Here is a 26,580-nt window from a genome sequence, read left to right as displayed (position 1 = left end):
TTTTTCTGCCCTTCCTCTGCTCATTCCCTCTCTTAAAGTAAATAAATAAACTTAAAAAAATCACAAACCAAATATATGCCATCTTTACAAGATTCACTTCAAATACAATAATATAGACAGTTTGAATATTAAAAAATGAAAGAAGATATATCATGAAAACACTCGTCAAAGGAAAGCAGGAGTGCTATATTAATATCAACTAAAGTAGACTTCAGAAGAAAGAAAATTATAGAGACAGAGAGGGACAGTATATACAACTAAAAAGACCCTATAAAGAAGATATAACAAATTCTAAATATGTATGAACAAAAAAACAGGACTACCAAATATATGAAACAAAAACTGATAGGCCTGATGAGAAATGGACAAATCCACAATAATAGTTGAGGACCTCAACAGCCCTCTCTCAACTATTGATAGACAACTAGATAATCAGCAAGGATATAGAAAAACTCAACAACACCATCAGCCAGCAGAATCCAAGTGATATTTATATGACAATCCACTCAAGAAATTGAAAGCTTTTCCCTTAAGACCATGAACAAGACAAAGATGTCAGCTCTCACTACTCTTACCCCATATAGTATTGAAAGTTCTAGCCAATGCAATAAGGCAGGAAAAGGAAGCAAAAGGCATACACATAGGAAAGGAAGAAATAAAACTGTCTCTGTGTGCAGATGCCATGATTATCTCTGTAGAAAATCTCACAATGGTGCTGGAACCATTGAACATCTACAGTCTAAAGGGAAAAAAAACACAACATCAACCTACGTCTCATACCTCATACAAAATTTAACTCAAAATGGATCACAGACTTACATGTAACACATAAAAATTTCGAACTTTTAGAATAAAACATAGGAGAAAATCTTCAGGATCACGGGCTAGGCAAAGAGTTCTTAGACTTATTACCAAAAACACAATCATCAAAGGAAAAGTCAATAATTTGAACTTCATTGAAATTTTATAATTTTACTTTGTGAAAGATCTTGTTAAGTGGATGAAAAGACAAGCTACAGACTGGGAGAAAATATTTGTAAAACACATATCCAAAAAAGGACTAGTATCTAGAATATATAAAGAGCTGTCAAAATTCAACAACAAAAAAAGCAGATAATCAAACTAGAACACGCACAAAAGACATGAAGAAACATTTCACTGAAGGAGATACACAGATGGCAAATTAGCACATGAAAAGATGTTCAACAACATCAACCATTAGGAAAATGCAAATTTAAATTGCAGTGAGATATCACTACACATTTATCAGAATGGCTTTAAAAAAATAAAAAAGAAAAGTAGGGACGACCGTAATGCTGCCAAGGTTGTGCAGAAACTGGATTATTCATACATCACTGGTGGGAATATAAAATAGTATAGCCATTCTGGAAAACAGTTTGGCAGGTTTTTGTTTTTGTTTTTAACTAAATCCAATTATCATATGACCCAGTAGTTGCACGCCTAGGCATTTATCCCAGAGCAATAAAAACTTATGTTCACACAAAAACCTGTACATGAACGTTGATAGCAGCTTTATTCATAATAGCCCCAAACTGGAAACAATCCAGACGTCCTTCAATGGATGTATGAATAAGTAAACCGTGGTACATCCATCCATACCATGGAATACTACTTGGCAATGGAAGGAATGAACTATTGATACATGCAGCAACTTGGATGAATCTCCAAAGAATTATGCTGAGTGGAAAAAAAAAAAAAAAAGCCATTCCCCAAAGATTACATACTTATGATTCTAATTGTGGAATAGTCTGGAAATGACCAAAGTATAGAAATAGAGAACAGATTGGTGGTGGCAGGGACGGTGGGGGGAGGGGGAGCTGGTTAAGGAGGGGTGAGAGTGGGAGGGAAGTGGGTGGGGCCATAAAAGGGCAACAGGAGAGAGAGAGATCTTGGTGCTGATGGAAATGTTCTGTATCTTGTTTCGATGTCAGTGTCTGCATTGGGATGCTGTGGCACAAATGCCACCATCGAGGGAAACTGGCTACAGGTACGTGGATCTCTCTGTATTGTAGCTTCTAATACCACGTGACTCTTCAAATATCTCAAAATAAAACATTTAATTGAAAAAAAATTTAGACAACAACAATGCAGACGGAGACTGCATTGGGGGAGATGAGAGAAAGAAGCTCTTTATGAAACCCCGCTCTAGAGAAGATGCTTGCTTATTGTGAATACTCTTTTGTTGTCGTTGTTGTTGTTGGCCAAAAGTTCTCCAGAGGTTTCTGGTGGCAAACACAGTTTGCCGTGATGGATCAAGTGCCGGAGGGCTTTATGGGCTGTGGTTTGAAGCAAAGCAGGTGGGGTCAAGTTTGGGAGCTGCATGGGGAGGTCAGGAGGTCAAGACCCAGGCCAGCTTGGCCAGCAGGGACCGGTGCAGCTGCTTCCTCCCCTGGCAGTGAGGGGCTGCTTAGCTGAGGCCCAGGGTGGGAGGCTGCTGGGAGTCCTGGGGGCACCACAATGACTATCCAGGAAAACTTTCAGGGGAAGGGAAGCAGCCCCCTAAGAAGCTCTCAGGCAAGCCTGGGTAAGGTTGAGGCCCGGCGTCTTGGAGGCAGGGGCAGGGACTCCATGGGTGAGTGCTGTGATTCTTGGCCCCTCCAGGTGTTAGGCCTATCTCTCTGATGACACCTGGGCTTGGACTTGGAGGTGTTTTCATTTCTCAGGGTTTTGGTTGTTCAGGTGCGTACTTTTGTTTCATTTTGTATATTGGGTCGAAAGCAGGGGATAGTGTGCATCAGAATCACCTGGGAGCTTGATGAAACACAGATTTCCTTCCGGGGGCTACTCTGAGAGTTTCTGATTTCATAGGTCTGGAGTGGGGTGGGGAAGTTGCATTTCTAATACGTTTCAGAGTGATGCTGGTGGTGATTCCTCTGGCCCAGAAAGCACACCCAGAGAACCACGGGTGTAATGGGGTGCAGACATCACAACCAGAGGGGTGAGACAGTCCCTCCCTGGGAAGGCCCTAGGGAACTCCCCCATCCCTGCCTGGAACAGCTGAGGAGGCCTGTGGTTTGAGATTCCAGCAGGGCAGCGATGGGATGAGGGGCAGCGAGGTGAGTGTGTGTGCTGCAGGGAAGGGGGGGTGACCGAGAGGAATGGGGTTTGGACTTAAGGCCGAAGTCTCAGGGGGGACATAGAATGGGAGTATTGGGTGTTTCCAGGGTGGAGTGGACGCCAGGGGAGGGCCAGGCTGGCAGACTGCTAGGGGAGCAGACCTCTGGAGTTGGAGGCGCTGTAGCGGGTACCCGAGTGTGTGAGGAGGGTGCGGGGTACCGCTGAGGTCTCGGGGAGGCTGGGCTTGGAGGGACCAGGGAGTCGTATAGGGATAGGGGAACAACGTGTGTGTGTGCGCGCGCGTGTCATTCCCGAAGGAGTTAAGGGTTGAGATTTGGGGGCTGAGGGCTGTCGTTGGGTTCAGCTTCCAGGGGCTGAGAGGCGGTAGGAGGCTGGGACAGGGGTCCAGGGAGGGACGGCGGGGCTGGGCCGGTTACCGAGGGCGAACTGAAGGGGCGGTGGAGGCGAGCTGGGGGCCCCAGGGCGGAAGTGCGTGTCCCGCGGCTCGGAGGAATACGGCGGGGGCGGGCCTCGGGGCGGGGGGAGGCGGGACCCCGGCGGCGGGGCAAATGCAGCCGAGTCCCAGCCGGAGCCCAGCCCGGCGGCCGCGCCTCCCTCGCGTTCACCGCCCGGAGCCCGGTGCCGCCACCGCCCCGCTGCCCCCGCCGGCCGCGCCGTGACGCGGGTATGAGCCTGGCCCGCCGCCCGCCGAGCAAGCGCCCCGGGCTCGGGCCGTGGCGCCCAGGTAACTTGGGGGGCGCGAGTTGGGGAGGGGGCACCTAGGCCACGCCCGAGCCCGCGAGACCCTGGGCGACTCCAGCCCGAGAACTCTCCAAGCCTATGGGACCTACCAACCCTATCGGGGGAGGGGGCCTCGGGGACCCTCCCACAAAAGCCCCCCCCCCAACCCCCCCCCCCCCCCAGGCCCCTGAAACTCTCTCCGGGCTCCTCCTACACCAGCTCTCGCCTACAGGGGAGCCCTGGTCGGGGCCCTGACCTCACCTGTGCCCCACACCAACCGTCGGAGGAGCCCAGGCCCCTGTGGTCTCCACTCTGGGCCTGCCGCCCGACCGGGCATATCCCAGCCCATCGCAGCCCCCAGCTTCCTCCCCACTTTCCTGCTCCCCATGGCCTGCTCTCTCTCAGCTCCCCCAAATTCCAAGAGACTTGTCTACCCCAGCTGCCCACTGCCCACCACACCTGCAAATGGTTCCTATCCTACAACTTAAACTCATGGTCAGCTCCCCTCCTCTCCTGGAACCTTCCTCCCCCGGCCATAGGGGACTGTCCACCTTCCCCTCCTGCCAGAGCCCCCAAGGCCCAGCTTCCAGTTAAATGCTTTCTGTCACTGCAAAGAAGCTTGAGCAGAGGCTGAGCACCTGGGTGATGTGGGCAGAGCAGGGCCTCTGTGCAGCCTGCCAGCCCCAAGCTGTGGGTGCCTGGCAGTTGCCAGGATACTTGGATGGAGCATTTGGGGTGTAGGGGTCTGCAAGTCAAGGGCAGTGAGGGGCCTAGCAGGATTCCTGGCCGTGGTGCGAGCCTGGTCTTGTTTAGTGCAGATTCTTTCCTTGCCCCTTTCAGAGAGATGTGGCTGGAGTGCAGGCCATTCCTGCCCCCCTTGCAGGATGGGTTTCAGGAGCTGTGACCCCTCCCACCCAGTTGCTTGCCTCTCTGTGCTTGGGTGCTGGCTACTGTTAGCTCTCCCCTCTCGGGCAGGGCAGCAGGGCTGGGCATGACCTCACCCTACAACCCTGACCAAGATGGGGAGGCCTGGCCACCATGTCAGCAGTACTCTCTCCCCTGAGGCAGCTTTGAACCCAGCTGGGGCCTGGCTGGTTGTTCAGGAACAACAGTTTGCTGACCATGACAGTCAGCCCTGGGAAGGCCCCAGGACCCGGAACCAGGGAGGTGGGAGCCCATCGCTACTTAACATGCGTGTGGAGGTTGAGCTGGGCCCTGCCAGGTGGCTAAGGGTGGTGGTGGGAGGATGGGTGAGGAGGACAAGTGGAGAGAATTATGCTTTCAGTCCCCAATTACTGAGCACTTACTCTGCACTGGACACAGTCTTGTGTACTGGGATGGAGCTATTAACTAGACAGACAAGGCACTGATGTTCTAGAGTGTTCTAGGAGACAGCGACCAAGTAGCAAATGAAGAGCTGAAGGAACAAGACAGTCCTATAGTGATGTGTGTGATGAAGACAGTGAAGCTGGATAGAGGCTGACTGGCGGGGCTTCTTTGGCTCGGGTGGTCCGGGAAGGCCTCTCTGAGGAGGTGACCTCTGAGCTGCGACCTGAATGAAGCGTTGAATGAACCTTGGGACCGTCAGAGGGAACAGTGTTGTAGGCTTGGAACAGCAAGTGCAGTGGTCCTGTGTGGGAAGGATTTAGGCGTGTTGAGCAACAGACAGAAGGCCGTGCGTGCTGAGCGGGGCAGGTGTGGGGGAGATGGGCCCAGAGGGGTGGGTGAGGGGCCCAGAGACAGCAGAGTGGCAGTTGCGTGGAGGCATAACATCATTTGCCTGACTTAAGGGCCCAGGAGACTGTGGCTGTTCAGATGTTCCCTCATCCCACTCTGTCGGGTTGGGTACTTGATCGTCTTGCCACCCGCCTTAGATGAGACCCGCAGTGTCTGAGCTGGTGGTTTCTTCAGGGGATTTGCATGGGTGGAGGCAGAGGGTGGGATGGGAAGACGCCCTCGTGGCCCCTGATAACAATCACACTGGGGGAGAGAGGGCCTGAGTACCGGTGATGGGAAGTGTCCCTGGTGCCGGAGAGAATCCTGCTGATAGGATCTTTGCCATGGGGCGAGACACAGGGAGATGACAGTGAGGCGTGTCCAGGTAGGGCTGTCCCTGAAGCCCTGATAAGATCCTATCCCCCACGGGGTGGGGAGGCCCGGCCAGGCAGGCAGCTGCTCCTGCTCAGTCATTGGTTGCCAACAACAGCAAGTAGCGTTTGTTCTGGAGCCAAAGCCTCCAGGCAGAATCCAGGTGCAGGGAAGGAGTGCTCAGAGGGGCTACCCTATGGGGCTGGGAGGCCCTGCCCCGCCACTCTGCTGGGCATCAGGGAGTCTCCTGCCCTTTCCGGGGACAGCTGGGGGAAGGGGGCCTTTGAGTCCAGCTCTCTCTGTACAGGAGCCCTTAGTGGCCTGGCTCAGGGTGGGTGCTGTCTCTGGTTGGGCAGCCATGTTGATGCCAGGCTGGGAGGAGGAATGGGAGGCCCCCGCTCTCCCCTGCAGTACTCAGGGGGCTGCTGAGCACTCTCTGGGTGTTCAGAGCTGAGCTCACAGGCCTGAGACATCAGGCCTTGAATTAGTGGGGCATTCTTGGCAGCTGTGGGCTCGAGAGAGGCAGAGCTGGTGGTGGCCCAGGAGTGATGGGGAAAGTGGCCCCAGGTGTGGCAAGGCAGGGACTGCCTCAGCCCCGTGCCTGGACTTCTGTGTTCCACCATGAGGCCCCAGTGGGCCCTCACAGGCTCAGCCCGGGGCCACCTGTCCAGCTTAATGATACAGTCCCTCAGGGGGATGAGTTAGTTCTGGGCACCCCCACACCGGATCCCGTTGCCTGTCCAATTTGGGGGTCCACCTGTTGACCTTTCCCCCTACCTCCCTTACCCCCCTTTGCCATACCATTTTGGGTCCCAGGCTGGGTCTTGCTCTTGCAAACTTCATTAGGGTCTGAGTGTGGCCAGGAATCCCTGTGACTTAGGGCCAAAGAGGGAGCTGCCGAGCCTTTGCCCCCCGGGCTTCCCGTGGAAGATTGCTCTTTTGCTGGGTTATTTCCATGGGGCTGGCTCTAGGGCCTAGGGTGTGGGCCTGTGGACAGACAGGGCAGCGGTGCTCCTGAGAGCTTGGCATCACAGTCACTTGGGAAGGTAGCTGGTTGGCGGGGCCATGACAAGAGGCCTGAACTGGGCAGGTGGAAGGCTTGGTTATGATAGTGTCACAGCCCTTGAAATAAAAATAGCCTTTGTTTTGGGGGCGGAAGCTCTGGGTCCAAAGTGGGCAAACAGGTACCCCCATGAGGCATTTCCTCAAAGTGGGACTTATTTTCTGTCTCTCTCTTTTTTTTACTGATGGGGAAACTGAGGCATGGAGCAGGCCGCTGGATTCACATTCCTGGCTGTGTCACACCCCAGGCTCCCTTGAATGAACCCAGAAGCCTTGTGGCCAATGGCCAGCCTTGGAGGGGAATTTAACGGAGGTGGTCCTTGCTGTGGGGGCTAGGCAGCCCCATGGGCAGGCAGTAGAGACAGAGCTGGGGAAATTTACCAGTCTCTGGCTGCCAGAGCTCAGGTGTGGTGGGGCTGTTTGGGGGTCAGTGTTGGGAAGGGGACCCTAGACCAGACTGTATAGGAGGAAAGCAAACCACTTGGATATCCCATCTGGGAGGGTCTTGGAACCCAGGGGGGCCGGGATAGAGGGACCGAATGGGCAGGGAGGCAGCTGAGGGTGTGCGGAAGAGGCTATCAGGGTGCAGGTAAGCTAGGGGAGCATCACCCTCTTTGCCCATCCCCTTCTTGTTTGTGTGTGCCCACGGGGGGGGGGGGGTAGGCCCATCTGTTCCTTGTTAGGTACTCAACAGACCATCTTCCAGGAGAGTAATTAATGCCAAGTTGCTGGCGGATCCAGCAGCAAGCCTGTCCCAGGGCTTTATCCTGGTGGCCCAGATGCCCTGCTGACCCCAGAAATGCTGTTCCATTCCCAGCCAGCAATCCTGGAGACACGGGGGCCGAGTTGCCGGCAAAGCCCCTGCTTCTGAGCCTGAATGGTAGAAAGGGCTTGGGTGGTGGTAGGCAGCCAGAGATGGCCACAGGACGTTCCACCTTGCCTTCCCGCCCCGGGCCTGCCTCCGTCACCCACTCTGAAACTTCTCTTTCGTTGCTGGCTCTGCCCCAGGCTTGCTGTGCGACATTAGCCATGTTGCTTATCCTTTCTGGGCAGCTTTCTTTTCCCCCTCCGTCTGTAGAATGGGTGTCAGACTGCGCCATTGCTGAGGACCCCCTCCCCTAGTCTTAGTCTTAGCTTTTATCTGCCTGATTCAGAGCGGCCCCTGCTGGCATCCCCATTTCCTGCTCCCTGTAGACTTCCCCTTGGTGCTCCTCACCGCTCTCTGGCTGTGTCCTCTAATCCAGGGCCAGGTGACTGCTGGCTCTGTCTGTAATTAACTCCTGCCCATGCTTGGGACATAGGGCACTCAGCACCAGCACCCCCAGACCAGCGGGTTCCCCTAGGGCCAGGGAGAGGTGACTGTTTCCACAGTGGCCACCTCCAGTCGGCCCAGCACATTCCTCAGGCTTATCTGGGGGCCCGCCCCGCTGGACTCTGCCCTCCCACCCAGGAAGCAGCACCCAGAGGAGCTACTGAAGAGTTCCAGGGGCCGGGATGAGGGCCTGAGTGGGCTTGACTCTCAGCCTCCCTCCTGGGGCTGGAGAGAACCAGGTATAGACTGGCAGGGGGAGGGTGGGCAGAGGGATTTGGGGGTCTGCTGAGACTGACCAGGCAGACTGTCTTGAAGCTCGGGGAGTGTGGATTTCACTCACACCAGACTGTGGGCCACCTCCTGGGCACCCCACCTCCCCTCTCTCCGAAGGCTCTCCCCTGAGGCCCCTGTGCGTGGGAGGGGGCCTGGCTCTGGGAAGGTCACCTTAAGTCTGCTCCAGAGTTGTAACAGGAGATGGGACGGGACAACGGCTCCTGGGCCACCTCCCTCTGTTCCCACCTCCACAGTGGGAGCCGGCGCCAGCCCTTCCAGGAAGGGGTTAACCGCCAGCCCCAGCCATGAGGGAGGGGACTGGGCTGGACCATTTTCCTCGCTGCTGCCTCCACCTCGGTTTTCCTGAATGGTTCTGTCGTCCCAGGGTGGGGAGGGAAGGGAAGGAAGAAGGGCGGGCGGAGGGAGGGAGGGAGGAGTGTGGGAAGAGGAAGGAAAAAAGAGCGAGACAGCCAGGGGAAGAGAAAGATGTCACTGTCTAATCTCCCTGTCATTTTTATTTCCAGCAGGCGCCGGGCAGAGGAGCTGCTAGAACAATGCTGAGGCGGGCGAGGTGAGGAGCGGCCCTCGCGGCCCCCCCGACGACGGAGTGTCTCGAACAGGTGATAGGAGGATCCGGAAACCGAGGCCACCTGGGCATCCCTCCCCGCTCTCAGCCAGGCCCGGCACCCCAAAGGCAGTGGGGAAACCATGGCGACCAATTTCAACGACATCGTCAAGCAAGGCTACGTGAAGATGAAGAGCAGGAAGCTTGGGGTGAGCCACCCTCCGAGGGGCCTTGCCGAGGGACGGGCGTCCGAAGACCTGGTCTGGAGCCTGCCGCGTCCTGTGCGCGGGTGCCCGCCTGGGGCCGCATCGCGCAGTTGTGGTGTCGAGGCTTCTGGCCAGCCGGCTACCCGGCATGTGCCTGCTGTGGCCCCCGCCCCAGCAGGGCTGGCCGGCGTCCCAGCGGCCGGGCCAGCGGTGGCGGCCGACGACGGGCAGGCGGCTGCCCTGCCATTGTTGAAGTTGTGGCCAGGACAGTGGCTGGAAGTGCGGGGCTGTGTCTGAGCCTCTCACTCCCCCATGCCTCCTCCTTGCCTCGCCTCTCTGTTTCTCTCCTCCCTCTCTTGGCCCCTTTTCTCTTAAGTCCCTTGGTCTCCCCCAGCTTCCATTGCTTTCTGTGTACGGGTCCTTATGTATTTATTTTGGCTATTGCTTTTACTGTTAAAGGAGTGTGTGAAAAGGAGAGTGGTTGGCTGTGGGGCAGGGCAGTGATGTTGAGGGTGCAGAGGCTGGTATTTATGTGGTTTAGGAATGAGAACTTAGAGCAGGATGGCCTGTGGCTCTGGGACAGGCTGCTTCCCTCTAAGTTGTTGGCGGTGGCTCCTTGCACACTGGGTGCTTGGCCCAGAGCTGGGGGCTTACTTACAGGGTCTGTGGGGATGAGGCCTCAGATACACCTCTGTGGGCATGCGCCCCCCTCACCCCCTCCTGGTGAGTACAGCCTCCCCTCAACCCCCAGAGAGCATGACCAGGGGCTCCTGGGACCAACTTAATGATCTCAGTGAGGTTGTCCAAGAGCTGCCTCTGTTCCCCTGCTGACCCTCTCCCACCTCCAGTGAGGGGTCCTTCCCCAGTAGGAGGGTATCCTTGGTGACCAAGGTGGCCCAAGTCTTGTGTTTTCACGGGGTCTCCCTTCTCTATCTTCCTCCCCTCCCCCATTGCCCTGATGGGGGTGGGGTGAGATCAGACTTCTCAAGGCTTCCTGGCTCAGCCTGAGTGGGGTGGGGGAGGAACAGGGCTCTGATATGGTTTCCTCGCCTGGAAACCAGACCAAGCAGGGCTGGCCTTGGAGAGGGGTGGTTCTTGCCCCTCCCTCCCCCCCCCCTTTTGTGGTCCTGCGCGCCCCTGTGGGCGTGTGTTCTGCCCAGAGTGTAGGAGCTGAGCTGTAGGCACGTCTGGAGTCTTTGCTAGATTTGGATTTGTATCCCAACCTGGGTTTCAGTCCAGGAGACCGTGCCTGGGTGTGCACCACCTTGCTCGGGTCCTGAGAGAGGGATGGAACCCACGTGGAGCACAGAACTAGAGAAACTGAAAATGAGGTGGGGAGGCCAAGGGAGTAGGGGCCCAGCTTCTAGTATGGGTCCTCATTCCTATGGGCCTGGGTCTAGCAGGTCCCTGGGGCGGGGGGACCACCTGGGCCAAGGCCCTGCCCAGTGCAGAGCTTACGGGGAAACGAGAGCCCCCTTGAGGCAGCCACTTGCACTTAGTATCAGACCTATTCCAGGAGGAGACCTGAAACCAAGTGGCCTACAGGTGGACACAGCCAGTGGGAGAGATTGGGAGCTGGGGTGTGGCCAGATCCAGTTTGGGTCTCCCCCTACCCAGGGCATTTAGCCTGTCCCTGCAGGTCTGATATGAGGGGCTTTCAGCCATTCTTGTCCCAGGGCAGCCATTCTGGTCTCAGCTCACAAAGGTGAGCCAGGAGGGGCTGAAAGAGCTGGGGAACAGACCCTCCTACCCGCCAGGGCCTTCCTCTGGCAGAGCTGTGGCAGTGTTTCTGAAGTGCTGATCAAAGACCATGAGAAGTGGGGAAGGAGGGCTCTTGAGCACAGTGGCTCCCTGGGGCTGTGCGTGCGTGCGTGCGCGCGCGTGTGTGTGTGTGTGTATCTATCTGTATCTGTAACCAGGCAACCAGGGTGCTCAGGCCCCTGGGCCTTCTGCCCCTACACTGCAAGCTTCATGGAGCCCAAGTTGGCAGGGCATATTGGGGTCGACAGCCTTCATTCATTCATTCATTCATTCATCCAGCCAGCCATTCACGGTCTCTTCATATGGTCATTCACTTGTTCAGCAGAGCTGTGTTAACAAGGTTACCAGGATGTGAGTGAAGATTCTGAGAATAAAGTACAGTCTCTGTCCTAAAGGAGCTCCCCAGCTAAGAGCTGAGGCCTGCTGTGGTTTAGGTGGATAGGCCAGGGGCTGAGCCAGGGCCCTGGGTACAGGAGCAGAGATACCTCCTAGAGTTCCAGATGGTCCCAGAAATGGCCTGGTTCTGAGTGGCTTCTTGGCCTGGGGCCCTGCCTACCCAGGACCTGGGGACTGAGTGGCAGGGCCATAGGCATGGGGCTATGGGCCTCTTGCTTCCTCTGCTCTGGGCACCCCCCAGTCTCCCTACTGTTTGCCGGTGAGAGGGGGCACCTGTGATTTCTTGGAATAGGCTTTGCCGGGCTTTTGCAGTGCCCACTGACAGAGTAGGCTGAGAGAGAGCCTGGGGTGGAGGAGGGGGCCAGGGAAGGAAGAGTCTGCAGCCCGGGCCGGTGGCTAGGCCACCACTGGGGGTGGGGGTGGGGGGGTCTGACAAGCCAGTTTGCCCTGGAGCATGGTTGGCTCCCTGCACCCTGGCTCCTTGGCAGTCAGGATGAGCCCATGAAGCTCTAGAGAATCAAGGCAGTTTTAGGCACGGGGTCATTGGCAGTAGTCGGACAGGAGGGAACCTCGCCTGGGGAGGCACTATGCTGTGGGGTAACCCCAGGTTCTTGGCTCTGCCCCTTTGGGGAACCTCTGAGAGCCTCTGGTTCCCCAACTGGAACAGGGAACTAATCCTGACCTCCTATACTCCAGAATGTCAGAGGATGACAAGAGAGGGTGGCCAGAGATGAGAGGGGGTATTACCCCCATCAAGAGCCCTCCCCTGCCCCTGAGAACAAGGGCTGTGGTGATATGCAGGCTCAGAACGGTCAAGGGTCTGATCCCTGTCCCCAGGACACTCCCTCTGTTGTGGCTGTCACTTCCAGAGCCCTGGGCAGACTGTTAGGGGTGGCCTCCAAATATCCATTCTGGATCTAGCCAGCGCTTTAAAAATATCAGCACTACCATTTATCAACTGTTACTTATTGGTGCCTCAGTTTCCTGTCTGTAAAGTGGCAACGATCATCAAACGAACCTCAAGAGTGAGCCTGAGATTGACTGTGAAGAACACTAGGAAGTACAGAAGGGAAACAAATGTTGGCTATTTATATTAAGCTTCGAGCTGAGCAGTAAACAGTGATTCAGAGCACTCTTTGTGCAACCGTCTTGCAGAGCCAGGGACGAAATGCCTGCTTCCTCAATTTGGGGAGGGGGCTTCGCTGCTGGTCCCAGGTTTTCTCCTGGGCTGGGTCTCCAGGGAAGGCTGTGTAGCACTGCCCCCTGTGGCAGGCAGGGGTTAGTCAGGGCCATGTTGGGTGGGAGTGGTCCCAGGAGGCCTGATCCCACTGCCCTCTTGCCCCACAGATTTATCGGAGGTGCTGGCTGGTGTTCCGGAAATCCTCCAGCAAAGGGCCCCAGCGGCTGGAGAAGTACCCAGATGAGAAGTCAGTGTGCCTCCGAGGCTGCCCCAAGGTTAGGGGGCCTGGGTCCTAGCTACCCCAGTCTGTAAGCAGTGACGATTTGCCGAGCCCTGAGGTCCAAGAGCACCCTCCTGGGGGTGGCACCACTGGGGGGGGGGGGGAGTGCAGAGGGAGGCATTCCAGCCTGGCTCAGTCTCTCCTGGATGCTGTCCCAGGTAACTGAGATCAGCAACGTCAAATGTGTCACGCGGCTCCCCAAGGAGACCAAGAGGCAGGCGGTGGCCATCATATTCACCGACGACTCAGCACGTACCTTCACCTGCGACTCAGGTGAGGAGCGGGGGCTGCAGGTTTCCAGCCAGACTCCCCTGGGCCAGTCATGGTCCAGTGGTGCAATTGGGAGGAGGCAGAGCAGGATGAGCCCTGGCTGGGGGTGATGTGTGGGGGTGAAAGTAGTGTGGGGGGGTGGGGCTTGGAGGGAGCAGGCCCCCAGGACAAGGGGAGACCTCAGGCAGGTAGCATCCACTGGCCTCACTCTCTCTGCCTTGCATGGTGGGACACTCTGGGCTGAGGGCAGATGGATGGGCTGCTGGGGGACCCTGGGCTGGCACGAGGTACCATTTTCTCTAGAGCTGGAGGCGGAGGAGTGGTACAAGACACTGTCTGTGGAGTGTCTGGGGTCACGACTCAATGACATCAGTCTGGGAGAGCCGGACCTCCTGGCCCCAGGAGTGCAGTGTGAGCAGACAGGTGAGGCCTGCCGCTGCCGAGGGGGTGGGAGGAGGGAGGAGAGTCCTCCCCTGGGGAGGCTCCAGCCCCACTCCTCCTCTCCCGCTGCAGACCGCTTCAATGTCTTCCTGTTGCCCTGCCCCAACCTGGATGTGTATGGCGAGTGCAAGCTGCAGATCACCCACGAGAACATCTACCTCTGGGACATACACAACCCCCGCGTGAAGCTCGTCTCGTGGCCCCTCTGCTCGCTGCGTCGCTATGGCCGGGATGCCACACGCTTTACCTTCGAGGCTGGCCGGTAGGACCCTCCTGCCCCCCCACCCTGTCCCACCATGTCCCACCACGATCATGCTGTCGGCTGTCGTTCACTCTATCAGGCACTGTGCTGGGAGCTTATTTATCAGCATAGAAAACCAAAAGGGAACGTAAGGTTTCCAGTTTATAGATGAAGAAATTGAGGCTCACGCCAGGAAGGTCAAGTGCGGCTGTTTCAAACTTCTGGGGCTCAAATCAAATGCTGGCCCTGGCACCTACAGCTCTGTGGCTGTGGACCAGGTCTGTTTTCTTCATCTGTCAAATAGGGGATAAAAAAAAGTACTCCACCTCCTAGAATTATGGTGAGGATTGAGCTTGAACTCTGGAGCCAGCCTGCCTAGACTTAAATTCTGTGTAATCCCCTGTATAATCCTGGCTAAGCTACTTACCATCAGTAGGCCTCAGGTTCCTCATCTGCAAAATGGTTTGAGAAAACTCAGAACAGGAAACTAAAAGTGCGCAGACCAAAGGGATGGGAGAAAAACCTGAATGGGTTCATTCCTGTAAGGCGTTTAGATCACTGGTACACAGAAAATGCCGAGCACGTTTGGGCTGTGCGGCCAGCACCCTGGGAAGACAGAGGGGGTGGGGTGCAGAGGGCCTGGGGCGCGGCCAGTCTGCGGTGCCGGAAAGCCGGACCAAGCACGTGTGTGTGCGTGGTGCAGTCCCCTCTACCTCGCCCTCGGTGCCTCTCATGTCCCTAGGATGTGTGATGCCGGGGAAGGGCTCTACACCTTCCAGACACAGGAAGGGGAACAGATCTACCAGCGGGTCCACAGTGCCACCTTGGCCATCGCTGAGCAACACAAGCGCGTCCTGCTGGAGATGGAGAAGAACGTGAGGGTGAGGCAGCGGGCACTGGTCCAGGCTACCGGGGAGGCTAAGAGCACGCCAGTTGTCTCCAGCTGGCGCGTACGCCAGGGGCCGGCAGGGTGCTGGGCTGGAGGCAGGCCGCCGCCCCTGGAGCTAACGGGAGGGCTCCCCCTTCTCTGCCCCATAGCTGCTGAACAAGGGCACGGAACATTACTCATACCCCTGCACGCCCACCACTATGCTGCCCCGCAGTGCCTACTGGCACCACATCACAGGTTCCCAGAATATTGCCGAGGCGTCCAGCTGTGCCGGTGAGTCCCAGCGGCGCCCCACACTCACCTGCCACAAGGTTCTGTGGAGGACCGGGCCTTCTGGGCGGGGGTCCTTTGACCTGCGTCCAAGTCCTGAGCCCGCCTCCGTGTCCACAGGTGAGGGGTACGGGGCAGCCCAGGCCAGCTCAGAAACAGACCTCCTCAACCGATTCATCCTGCTAAAGCCAAAGCCCGGCCAGGGGGACGGCAGCGAGGCCAAGACCCCAGCCCAGTGACGGCAGGGCCGGCGCGCGCCAAGGACCGCCGGGGCTGCCTCTTGCTGGGCCGACTGCAGCGTGTTGTGGACGCCCTCGAGGGGCTGCTGGCCAAGAGCCTGGAGAAGCGGAGCAAGCTATCCCTTCCTTGCCCCCAGGGTGAGGCTGGACCAAGGCAAAGGGCTGGCCACACTGCCAGAGCATGTGCGGGGCTGGAGCTACCGTGGGACTATATACTGTTAATGATTTTAATATATATGGCTTATGACATATTCTATACTCCTGAGATTTCCCCCATCCCTCCCCGATACCACATACAGTTTTTAATCCCACGACCGGGTCACAGTCAAGGCTGTTTTTGAACGTTGAGGGCAGCTGTTCCCTGTCCTCCGTGGCACAGCCCTCCTGCTGCCAGGACTTGCTTGAGTGGCCAGGGCCAGAGGAGGGAGACAGAGCTCCAGGCTGGCGCTGGGACTGCTGGCTTTCCCCAAGCAGCCCAGGGGCTGAGACAGCAGGTGGCTTCTCAGTTCCTCTGGGCCTAGAGGGGCACAGGAAGGAGTTGAGCTTCCACTGTGCCTCTTGGCAGCCTTGCACTTGGGAGTTTTAAGCAGAGGTGACATCTGGTTGACACCTCAGGTGAAAATCTGGTTTTAAAATGTAATGTTTGCCCAGGCTCCTTCCTGCTTAGTAGGCTGAGAAGATCCCCCAGGGGTGGGGGTGCAGGTCACCTCAGCGAGGAGGAGGAGGGCCGGTTTGAGCTCTTCCCCGCCCCGGGGCCAGGCTGCGGGGAGCACCCCTCCCGCACCCTCACTGAGCTGGGGGTAGGTGATGTCCCAGCAGAGGGAGCCCCTCTGCCGTTTGGCCACCCTATGGCCGGCCAAAAGCACTCGGAAACCGAGCCCTTCCCATCTCCTCTTCCCCACATGGTGCTGAGGCTCCCTGCTGAAATGCAATTAAAGCAATTGATTTTCTAGTGCTGGTATTTATTGACTACCTTGCAGAAGGGCTATCTTTCTATTCCCATCAAACCCTCGGTTGCGTGTGTGGGTTGTTTTTTTTTTTTTTTAAATACTTTAGGGTTCTGATTTGTGGAACAGATCCTGTTGTAAATAACCACTATTCAAGCTGTGGCAGAATGATACAGCAAGAGGCCCCTCCAGGAGCGCCCTGGAGCCAGAGAGGGGCCACAGCCAGCTCGGCACCAAAGCCCTTGGAGAGGGAGGTAGGGCCGGCTGGCTCAAGTTAGTGGCACGATGACGCATGAAGGAGATTATGTTGTGCTCTTTATTGCCAAGAATAAAAACTTTTAAAAAGACAACTCCTGAATCAATAAATATCCCTTCCTTTCTGTACTGAATCTCTGGTTTTCTCCAGGCTTCTCCTGCCAGGCTGCCTAATTACTTTGGGCATGATTCTACCCTAAGGGGTAAGGGGTCAAGGCCAGACCTTCCCTTCATTAAGGCCCTTGCCCCCCAGCACCCAAACTTAAATAATCAGGCTACTGGCAGTGAAGTTCATAACTAATGGTAGAGAATGAAATACAGGGTTTACCTGCCGCAGGGAGGCAGCCAGGCTCTAACACTCTTCTCTAAGGGTTCTCAAATTAGGGACACTTGGAGATTTGAGCAAAGTGCCAGCAGCCTGGCTCTGGGCAGGGACTGGAACGGGTTGTAGGCAACTTGAATGAGGGTTCTAACACTCAATCCTAACACCGGAAGTCCAAGGTACAACTGTGAAACCTCCAACTGTTGGACAGAAAGGGTTTGAAGACCTGAAATGACCAACAGAAGAAAGTCCAGCTCAGTGGTTCTCAACAGACTCCCCCAAAGGCACATAAGAAAACACGTTGGAAGGGATGTCCTGGGGAATGCCACTGCCAATGAGTGGGCAGAGCCAGGGACGTGAGATGTCTAGTAAAAAACTGTCCTGCCTCAAATGCCAGTGGCATGCCTGGCAATCTGAGCAAAGCTGGGATAGGCTGCCTCTTCCATACGGCTCCCTTTCTAGTGGGTACTGACGGTTTGCCAAGAAGCCCGAGCCAACAGCTGTCCATATCCCAGTAGCTAGAAGAGGCTCTGGAGAAACAAATCCAGCTGCTGGCCCAGATCCCCCCCTTTTTTGTTCAAACAGGTGAGCTGTGCTAGTTTATGGTTAGGACATCACTCTGGATCTCGTGGCTTAACTGGGTCTGTAAATCACTCAGCTTCTTCTTCAATCCAGAGAGGGCTGACAGGACAATGGTCTCAGGGCGCAGAGAGCCACAGGACTCGACGTTGTAGTAAAACCTAAAGGAAGAGTCTGGTGAGAGCCCTCCGCGAGGCAGGCTGGCTCAGCCGAGCGTCGGCCTCGGATCATGCGCTCTCTCCTGGGTGGCTTCAACCTCTTACTAATGGGGGTCCTGCTGCACATTACGGGACTCCAAGGAGGCCACAGCTAGCTCAAAAAGCTACTGGGGAAACCTTAAAACACTTCGGAGTGGATGTGTTCCACATGGAGACAGTGGAAAGTCAAGTTAGCAGTGGCTCACGTTCACTGTCAGAAGACTGGTCACTTCTGGCTCTGGGCAGACCTCTTCTTTGGGGATTGCTCATCAGAGGAGGAGCAGAGTGAACAACCGCAGGGCCCCTCATCCCACAGTGACCAAGGGAGATGATCACCTGCCCTGGGACCTGCACCCGCCATGGATTCTGCAGCTACCCTTCCTTCCTCAGCTCACGGGCACTGGGACATGAGGGAAGGGTCTCCCGACTCAGACCTTGCACCAAAACCATACATTCTTGGGGTGCCTGGGTGGCGCAGTCGGTTAAGCGTCCGACTTCAGCCAGGTCACGATCTCGCGGTCCGTGAGTTCGAGCCCCGCGTCAGGCTCTGGGCTGATGGCTCAGAGCCTGGAGCCTGTTTCCGATTCTGTGTCTCCCTCTCTCTCTGCCCCTCCCCCGTTCATGCTCTGTCTCTCTCTGTCCCAAAAATAAATAAACGTTGAAAAAAAAAAAAATTAAAAAAAAAAAAAAAAAAACCATACATTCTTACACACTTCATGTGCCGGCCTGGATCTTACCTCTCTGGCTTGCCGTTGGGGTCGTAGGGAGCCTGTGACTCATCTTCGTCCAGCTCTGAGTACTCGCTCTTTGGCCTGAGGTCAAATACAGGTCAGCACAGGGCTGCTACCGCTGCTTTTAGGGCACTATGTCCACAGCGAGCCTGCCCCGACCCCAGTGACTGGGAGCCATTTCCACACCAACCCACCCTGAATGCCTTTACTCCCAATGAGAACATACCATTCCTCAGGCTTGGGGTACACTGTGTGCCTCAGGGCATTGTCAGGATCATATTCAAAAGCCACCCCTGCGGTAGGGTTCCACTTGGCATGCTCCTTGCCAAAGCCCTTTTTGGCATAGGCTCGAAGTCTCAGCTCCTGGCCCTTCCTCAGCTTGACGATGAGGATGTCTGTGGGGAGAGGTGTGAGTCAGTCAAGGGCCGATAGACACCGTCTACCCTGAATTTTGACCCGGAATACCACCAGAAGACCACACAGTCAGGACAAACAGCCCAAAGGTCAGCTGACAGAGACCAGGGAGCACGAGAAGCTGTGTGGTCTTGCCTCTGTGCTGGCCTGCAGAACGACGAGCCGGGCAGAGATCCGCATACTCCCCCCAGCCCCTTACCGTCCTGCTCCACGTAGTCATTGGGGTCATTATCTCGGTTCCGGGAGGTCACCTGGAGGGAGCCCAAACAGAGGCATTTATTAGCTGCTCGTCTCCCCAGTCACCTCTTCTGGCAACCATGTTCCCGTACCTGCCGACCAGGGACAGGATGCCTGGGAATGAGGGGTACTAGGATTAAATCTGTGCTGGAGCTGGACTCCAGCCTCTGCCTCACGGCCTGGTGACAGCCTTTTCAGTCAAAACAGTACCCTCTCAAAGGGTCCTCGGGTGACAGAGGGTGGGCACACAGCACAACAATGCTCCTGTCCACCCTGGCTACTGTCCAGAATTATTAGCACTTTTAGGCACCAGGCTCAGTTGAAGGCAGAGGGTAACACAAGGGAAATCAGCATCTTGTAAGAAACCACCGAGTCTGGCTCACTTCGAGCCAGGAGGAGAACAAAGGTCCTGGGTAGGACACTGTGAGACACTGACTGGAATGACCCGGGGGCTGTTGGAGATGAGGTCTCGAGACGTGACGTGACGAGTCTGATCTTCGTTGCACCGCACGTCAAGAGTGAACTCCACTGAGCACTCGGGGCAGAACTCTTCGCACGTGCAGTCCTGAGGCGGGAAGACAAGCAGGAATGAGCCTATGGAGAGGTGGTGAGCCCTGAGCTCCCTGCTTCTAACACCCAGTTCCTTAGATTTCTTAATGTAAAAGGGCTGCTCTCAGGCTCCAGGCTCTTGTGGGCCATGCCAATCTGGTACACCATTCTCCCGGGCCGCCCAAGTGCAGGCCCTTCCCAGTTTAGAGACCACCCGTACCTGTTGACGCCTGGGTTTACTTTCCACCTCCAGCAGCTGCCAGGCCACCACCGGGAGACACACTGCTAAACTCTCACCCTGGCCCTCGGAGCGCCCTTCTTCAGGGATACAAGGCGTTAAGCAAGAGAATGATGCTTTCACGCTTTAGAGTGCAGCTTCCCATGAACTATGTGGACTAGCTCGGGAATGCAATCATCATTTAAAATAAAATGATCCAGGCAACAGCAGTAAAGTTCTTTCAAGTTCTAGACTACTTTTTCTTTTAAAAACAAAGCAAAAAAACCTTTCCATAATGGAAAATTTCATGCATTCACAAGAGCAGAGCAAAGCAGAAGAGACTACGACCGTGTAACCATCACTCAGCTTCAATAACTAGCAACAGTTCTTTAAGCAACGACTCTTGAAACAATCCATTCCTATGTTAGGGACCATCTGCTGCAGTTTAACTTCAGGCGAGTTACTGGAATGTAACCAAACTGTTCGCCCCCTCAGGCCAATGAGGAACATCTAACCTGCTTCTGAGGTTTCTCAGACAAGGAGGAAGCGCTAGAGGCCACACCTGGACAGTGTGCAGTCACACACAGGTGAGGCGGGCAGGCAACCGAGACCCTAATTAGAAATATGAAATGCCTGGGGCGCCTGGGTGGCGCAGTCGGTTAAGCGTCCGACTTCAGCCAGGTCACGATCTCGCGGTCCGTGAGTTCGAGCCCCGCGTCAGGCTCTGGGCTGATGGCTCAGAGCCTGGAGCCTGTTTCCGATTCTGTGTCTCCCTCTCTCTCTCTGCCCCTCCCCCGTTCATGCTCTGTCTCTCTCTGTCCCAAAAATAAATAAACGTTGAAAAAAAAAAATTAAAAAAAAAAAAAAAAATGAAATGCCTGGGGTGCCTGGATGGCTGTCGGTTAAGCATCCGATTCTTGATCTCAGTTCAGGTCATGACCTCAGTTCACAAGATCGAGCCTCGTGTCCGGCTCTGTGCTCACAGGGCAGAGCCTCCTTGAGATTCTCGCTCCCTTTCTCTCTGCCTTCCACTACCCCCCTTCAAAAATGAATGAATAATTAATATATATATATATATATATTCTTTCATATGTATATGAAAGGAATGGAAGGGGAGCACCCGGCTGGCCCGGTCAGTAGAGCATGTGACTCTTGTTCTCGGAGTTGTAAGTTCGAGCCCCGCATTAGGAGATAACAAAAAGACAAAAACAAAAACCTACTAAAAAAACACTGAATTAAAGAAACTGGCATGAAAGAGATGAAAAGGTACACAACCTCAAAAAAATATAGATCATAAAGGAGAGGGATCTGAGATTAAGAGCCTAAAGAAGTATAACAACCAAATGCATGCATGGATCTTTGCTAGATGACAAAAAGCAAGAAAGGACATGTGAGGGACAACCAGGAAAATCTGGATATTTGAAATACGACAAAATAATGCTAATAGTCTTAAGCATGATGGCATAGTTATGTAGGAAGATATCCTTATTTTTAGGACAAGCATGCTGAAGTAGTTAGGGGAAAAGTGTTATGGTATCTGCAACTTTCAAATGGTTCAACAAAAATAACACGGATAGGAAAAACAAAGCAGATGTAGCGAAATATTAGCAATTGGTAACTAAAACTGAAAGTAAGTGGCTGTTTATTATTTGATTCTTCTAACTTTTCTGTAGATTTTCAGGAAAAAAAAAAAAAAAAAAAAAAACAGAAAAAAGGGGAGGAGACCATAACATCTTTGTTCAGCAAATACTAGAAAAACACTTAATGGATGGAATTGCTAGGTCATGGGGCCATATGCATATCTTTACCCACGACATTGCTAAACTGCTCTTCAACTGGTTGTACAACTGTCCCCACCAATATCTGTGATGTTTCATTTCTTACAAACAAAAATCTGGAAACGTGAAGCAAATATTGCAAAATGTTGGACTATGACAAGCTGTTTGGTGGGAGCAAGAGTACTGGTCAGATTATCTCCACACTTTCCTGTGTACTTCAATCTCTCTTTAAAAAACACAGATTTAGGGGTGCCTGGGTGGCTCAGTTGGTTAAGCATCCAGCTTTGGCTCAGGTCATGATCTCACAGTTCGTAAGTTTGAGCCCCACGTCGGGCTCTGTGCTGACAGCTCAGAGCCTGGAGCCTGCTTCAGATTCTGTGTCTCCCTCTCTTTCTGCCCCTCCCCCCCTCCCCCGCTCACACTCTTCTCTCTCTCCCTCTCCTCTCAAAAATAAATATACATTTTAAAAAAAAATTTTTTTTAACATTTATTTATTTTTGAGACAGAGCGAGCATGAACGGGGGAGGGGCAGAGAGAGAGGGAGACACAGAATCAGAAGCAGGCTCCAGGCTCTGAGCCATCAGCCCAGAGCCCGACACGGGGCTCGAACTCACGGACCGCGAGATCGTGACCCGTGCTGAAGTCGGACGCTTAACCGACTGAGCCACCCAGGCGCCCCTACATTTTTTAAAAATTCAACAAAAATAGATTTATAACACATATCAAATTAGCCACACAAAAATGGCATGACCTTGTGAATATTAGAGGATGGGCTGATTAAGGATCACCCAAAGACACCAAGCGGGAAGAGTCTCAAGCTGTTATTTAATGGAGCCCTGGGGAAAGGATGCAGGGAACCTAGTCCTGTCCCACTCCTCCCAAGTCCAAGGCCTGTTAACATATCACAGGAAGGAAATACAGCCCTAGAGGAAGGGCCATGTTTAACGAGGACCACCTACAAGGAGAGGCACATATCTGGCAGACAACAGCCCTCAGGTGCTGCTGTGGGGGACAGTCCCAGTCTCTTTCCTTGATCTCACCCCTACCTCTCCCTAACTCCCTAACCTTCTGTTGACTCCCTTCAGCCTCCTAGGCTCCCGTTACTGGGAAAAGACACTCTGGAGAGCAGAGTCTGAACAGATCAGACTCTGAAAAGGCAGAGCCCCCGATGCTTGGTATAAATGGGTACTCTAGTGTATACCCCATCTTGTGTGGCTGGCAGGAGAAACTCCCTGATGCCCCTGGAGCCTGATCATCTGAAGCCTGGCAGGACCAAGGACCAGTGCCTGCTTGGGCTCTAAGGCAACATTTCCATGCTGTCTTTCTAAAAGCTAGAAGGAAAACGTCAGGAAAATCCCTGAGAACTGAGCCCCCTACCCCCACGCACATCCCACCCAATCACACAGCATACCCGGGAGTATTGCAGCTTGTCCACAATGTCATCACTTGTGAGGGGGATTAGTCCTGGAAGAAACAGAAAGACATTTTAAAGCAGTCCAAATAGTCAAGTCAAAAGGAGAACCTAGAAGCCCCCCCTTGGGAGTGAGGAGGCTCCCTCCTCTGACACCAGGCACAGCCCCCTCCCTTCCACCTTTCACAACCCAGCACTCACCGAGCCTGTGAGCGATGAACTCATCATGAAGGACTGAAGAATTGGCATCAATTTGAACCCAGTCAATGGCTAAAAATAAAACAAGAAAGCAGACATGCAGTTCGGCCACCAAATTAAAGACCTCGAACAGTGGTCCTCAAGATTTAAGAAGCACCTGATGCTTACTAAATTGCAGGGGCCTGGGCCAGACTGCCAGAAACTGATTCCACAGCTCCAGTGGGGGCTAGGAATCTGTATTTTAACAAGAACCACAGGCAACACAGCCTCCATCCCTACTCAGGCAGATTTAATGCAGGGGGTTCCCTGTCCCACACAAAAAATACTGACTTAGGGAACAGCATGGCAGTGGGAACACGTTTCTTTAAGCTGAATATTTCTGTGAGAAGCATTTACATCTGCTATCCGTGTCAACACCAAATCCATAAACACAAACTACTTGGGCACTTAAAAGTTAGGGAAAATTGGGGCACCTGGGTGGCTCAGTCGGTTGAGCGTGTCTGACTCGGCTCAGGTTATGATCTCACGGTTCGTGAGCTTAAGCCCTGTGTTGGGTGCTGTGTTGACAGCTCACAGCCTGGAACCTGCTTCAGATTCTGTGCCTCCCTCTCTCTCTCTCTACCCCTCCCTGGCTTGCATTCTCACTCACTCTCTCTTAAAAAGAAAAAAAAAAAAAAAAGGCCAATCTCACAGAAGTAACACAGGCTTATGGTCCATATCTCATTTTATGATACAATGACCAAATCACTGAATTTAACTCTTTATCATCAATCAACACGTAAAGAATTCCTTTAATGTGCACAGCATACTAAATATCAAAACCCATTCCTACCAGCAATGAGCTAGTAGAAAGGTAAGGACTGTATTTCCGCACACACTTGACTTAAACACATTAACACCTGTATGCAAACAAATTCACAAATCAAATGGCATTGGAGCCCAACTACCAAAAAGGGTGTGGACACTAGGAATGGAAGTCAGAAGAGGACCAGTTAGGACCCAACCCGCTTTGTCCTACACTTTCTATTGTTTCCCCAAGCCAAGTAAGGGCCATAAGCCAGGCTTTTCTGACTCCGCCTCCTTACTCCCAATAACCCCCTACTCCCACGTGCCCTTACCCTCTCCTGTGCAGGTGTAAATCCTCTGAGCCTCCTACAAACCAAGCCTTGCCTGCCCTCTGTGATACAGATACCAACACTTCCTCCCTGCAAGCTTTCCCCTCACAAAACTCTATCCAGACTAAAGACACTTGTCCCATTTTGCACTGTGTTATATTTGTGTATGTCTTGTCTCTACCTCAAGCTTCGGAGAATCCTGGAGCTGGGGTCTTCAGATGTCTTAACTTTTGTATTCCCCTTGTGGCCTGGAATGTAGCAGGTGATCAGAATCATCCGCAGAACTGAACGTGTGGGGCAAGTGGCATTCAGCCTCTAATGCCAGGGCCGCCTCACAAAGTACAACTCCCTCATTTTACTCATGATGAAACTGAGGCCCAGAGACATGGAGTGGTCAGGCAGGAGGAGGAGGATCAGCACTCCAAGCTCTGAGCTGAAGAAGTGCCTGGGGATTGCAGTGGTGGAAACTCCATGCTCTCCTTCACCAATCCCTTGGCCTGCTTATTTCCTTGGGAGTCTGCACACTTGTCGTAGCAGCCGAGTTACATTCCTTTCTCCAACCCAAACTTTGAGTTGACACTCCGAAAATACCTGTAGTATATTTACAAGGGTGAAAAAGGCCTGGAGCGACGTGGCTGGAACCAGAGCCGATCCTCCTCCCTCCAAGCGCCAACAGCACTGTAGCTCTACTTCTCAACTACTGACCCAAGGCTACCCCGCAGCAGCGTCAGCGGGCAACCCCACTGTGTGCTCCACCAGGGCAAGAACCCTGCACCGGGCAGCCTTGCAGTCCCAGTTCCTAGCACCCTGCCTGGCACTTACGTGTTCCCTAAGTGCGGCTGAAGGACCGGATTCATAAAAAGACATCTACCGGTACTCAACACGAGGCATTTAAGAGAGATTCCGTTACTCAGTCCCTGCCGTCGCTCTGCAAGCACTGTTAACGTCCGAATGCCACAGAGAAAAACACGGCACGCAGCTGAACACTTGCCCAAGTTGCACAGGGGCAGTAAGTGAAAACGGTGTTCAAACCCGAACACGCAGACTCCCGAACCCATGCTCTTCGCCAACCCGTAGGTTAAGAGTGGACCCAAGTGGCCCTGGGCCGAGAGTACAGGGTCTGATCAAATCTCCAGCACTGCTGTCCTTTCAGAGCCCCCACTACCGGCCCCACCAGGCTCTGGGTGTGGGCGGGCTGCGGCCCCGAGGTGTGTGGGAGCGTGTGTGGGCAACGAGAGGTGGGGTTCGCTTACCTATTATGGGCACCTCGGCGATGAAGACCCTCCGAATGGAGTTGGCCACCCTGAGGGATGAAAACCAATCGGCGTGAAGGCGCCGCAGCATCGACGCCGGCGCCCCGCGCCCACGATTCCCAAAGCAAAAACCCCGCCACCCGAACGCAGCTCTAGGACACGATCCCCACCCGGCCCGCGCTCGAGCCCCCCGCGCTCCACAGCCGCCGGCCTCTCCCTCAGCGGCCTTACGCCAGGTCCGTGTTCTCGATGATGAACTTGACATTCTCGTCGGTGAGCTCCGTGATCCGGACGGTGGGCTGGTTGGCATACGGCATCGTGCCCAACCACCCGCCGGACCCTAGGACTTAGCACCCTTGCGCCGCCGCCGCCGCCGTCGCCGGAAGTGGGTCGGCGCGGCCCGCGCCGCTTCGGCACAGACACGCTCACAGCGCCGCCTGCTGCTTGGAGGCCGCCGCCGCTCCGAGCCTGGCGTTTCACACCCCCACCTGCTTTAAGGGCACCAGGTGCAACCACCTTGAGGGGCGGATTTGACAAAACGTGCTCACGCCCTCGATTCCACAACAACACTTCCAGGAATTCATACTGCCAAAATGCCTGCAGTTGTCAGCAAAGATACACGTACAGGGGCGTTCACTGCAGCACTGCTTGTAATGGCAGAAGATAACAAAACTAATTGTCCATTGACGGTTAAATACACGACCATAGGAGGACTATTTGATGTCTTTAAGAGAATGAAGTAAATCTGCCCATTTACGGAAAAACAGAAGCATACTTTAGCAAAGTATAGTAGAATGGTAAATATATACCCGTACCCTTTCCCTCCACCCCCAAGTCTGGATCGTGCTCTTTGGAAAATGCGGTAAGATACAACGCCCATTCAATGCATCATCTGCAGCCTGTGTAGTCGTGGCGGGTGGGTAGGGGCCCTTCATCTCTGCACCTGCATCTCTGCATGCCTGGCAGCGTGCCCCTCACAGGGTGGATGCTCAATAAAGATTACCAAAGTCCTCTCAACAGCCTGGAGAAAGGTTTGAATGGGCCTCAAAAGGTGACAGCTGCTCATACAGAGAAGAGGCTCTAAA

General features: G+C 54.3%; 2 protein-coding genes across 9 annotated transcripts; one reads left to right on the top strand and one right to left on the bottom strand.

Moving 5' to 3' along the window:
- Positions 1–1,934: 1,934 nt before the first annotated feature.
- DOK4 (docking protein 4) lies at positions 1,935–16,589 on the top strand. 7 transcript variants are annotated; one of them, XM_045442865.1, is made up of 10 exons: positions 3,677–3,823; positions 8,420–8,520; positions 9,079–9,328; positions 12,830–12,937; positions 13,101–13,215; positions 13,516–13,635; positions 13,726–13,915; positions 14,637–14,775; positions 14,933–15,056; positions 15,174–16,589. In XM_045442865.1, the coding sequence occupies exons 3-10, from the start codon at positions 9,263–9,265 to the stop codon at positions 15,290–15,292; spliced, it is 981 nt and encodes a 326-aa protein (XP_045298821.1). In that variant the 5' UTR covers positions 3,677–3,823; positions 8,420–8,520; positions 9,079–9,262; the 3' UTR covers positions 15,293–16,589. The 7 variants fall into 7 exon arrangements, with proteins under 7 accessions (XP_045298820.1, XP_045298822.1, XP_045298821.1 ...); XM_045442866.1 differs by lacking the exon at positions 8,420–8,520 and having other exon boundaries at positions 3,647–3,823; XM_045442863.1 differs by having other exon boundaries at positions 3,714–3,823; positions 9,082–9,328; positions 14,933–16,589.
- On the bottom strand, positions 16,538–25,914 carry POLR2C (RNA polymerase II subunit C). 2 transcript variants are annotated; one of them, XM_045442867.1, is made up of 9 exons: positions 25,727–25,914; positions 25,496–25,545; positions 23,131–23,199; positions 22,930–22,982; positions 19,411–19,539; positions 18,937–18,988; positions 18,550–18,718; positions 18,330–18,404; positions 16,538–17,556 (listed from the first exon to the last, which is right to left on the bottom strand). In XM_045442867.1, the coding sequence occupies exons 1-9, from the start codon at positions 25,810–25,812 to the stop codon at positions 17,412–17,414; spliced, it is 828 nt and encodes a 275-aa protein (XP_045298823.1). In that variant the 5' UTR covers positions 25,813–25,914; the 3' UTR covers positions 16,538–17,411. The 2 variants fall into 2 exon arrangements, with proteins under 2 accessions (XP_045298823.1, XP_045298824.1); XM_045442868.1 differs by having other exon boundaries at positions 17,457–18,043; positions 18,292–18,404; positions 25,727–25,885.
- Between the last annotated feature and the right edge of the window lie 666 nt (positions 25,915–26,580).

This window comes from Leopardus geoffroyi, chromosome E2 (assembly GCF_018350155.1).
Source record: "Leopardus geoffroyi isolate Oge1 chromosome E2, O.geoffroyi_Oge1_pat1.0, whole genome shotgun sequence".
Classification (NCBI taxonomy): domain Eukaryota; kingdom Metazoa; phylum Chordata; class Mammalia; order Carnivora; family Felidae; genus Leopardus; species Leopardus geoffroyi.
The sequence above is the reverse complement of the archived record's forward strand: the minus strand, read 5'-3'. Positions and strand labels throughout refer to the sequence as shown.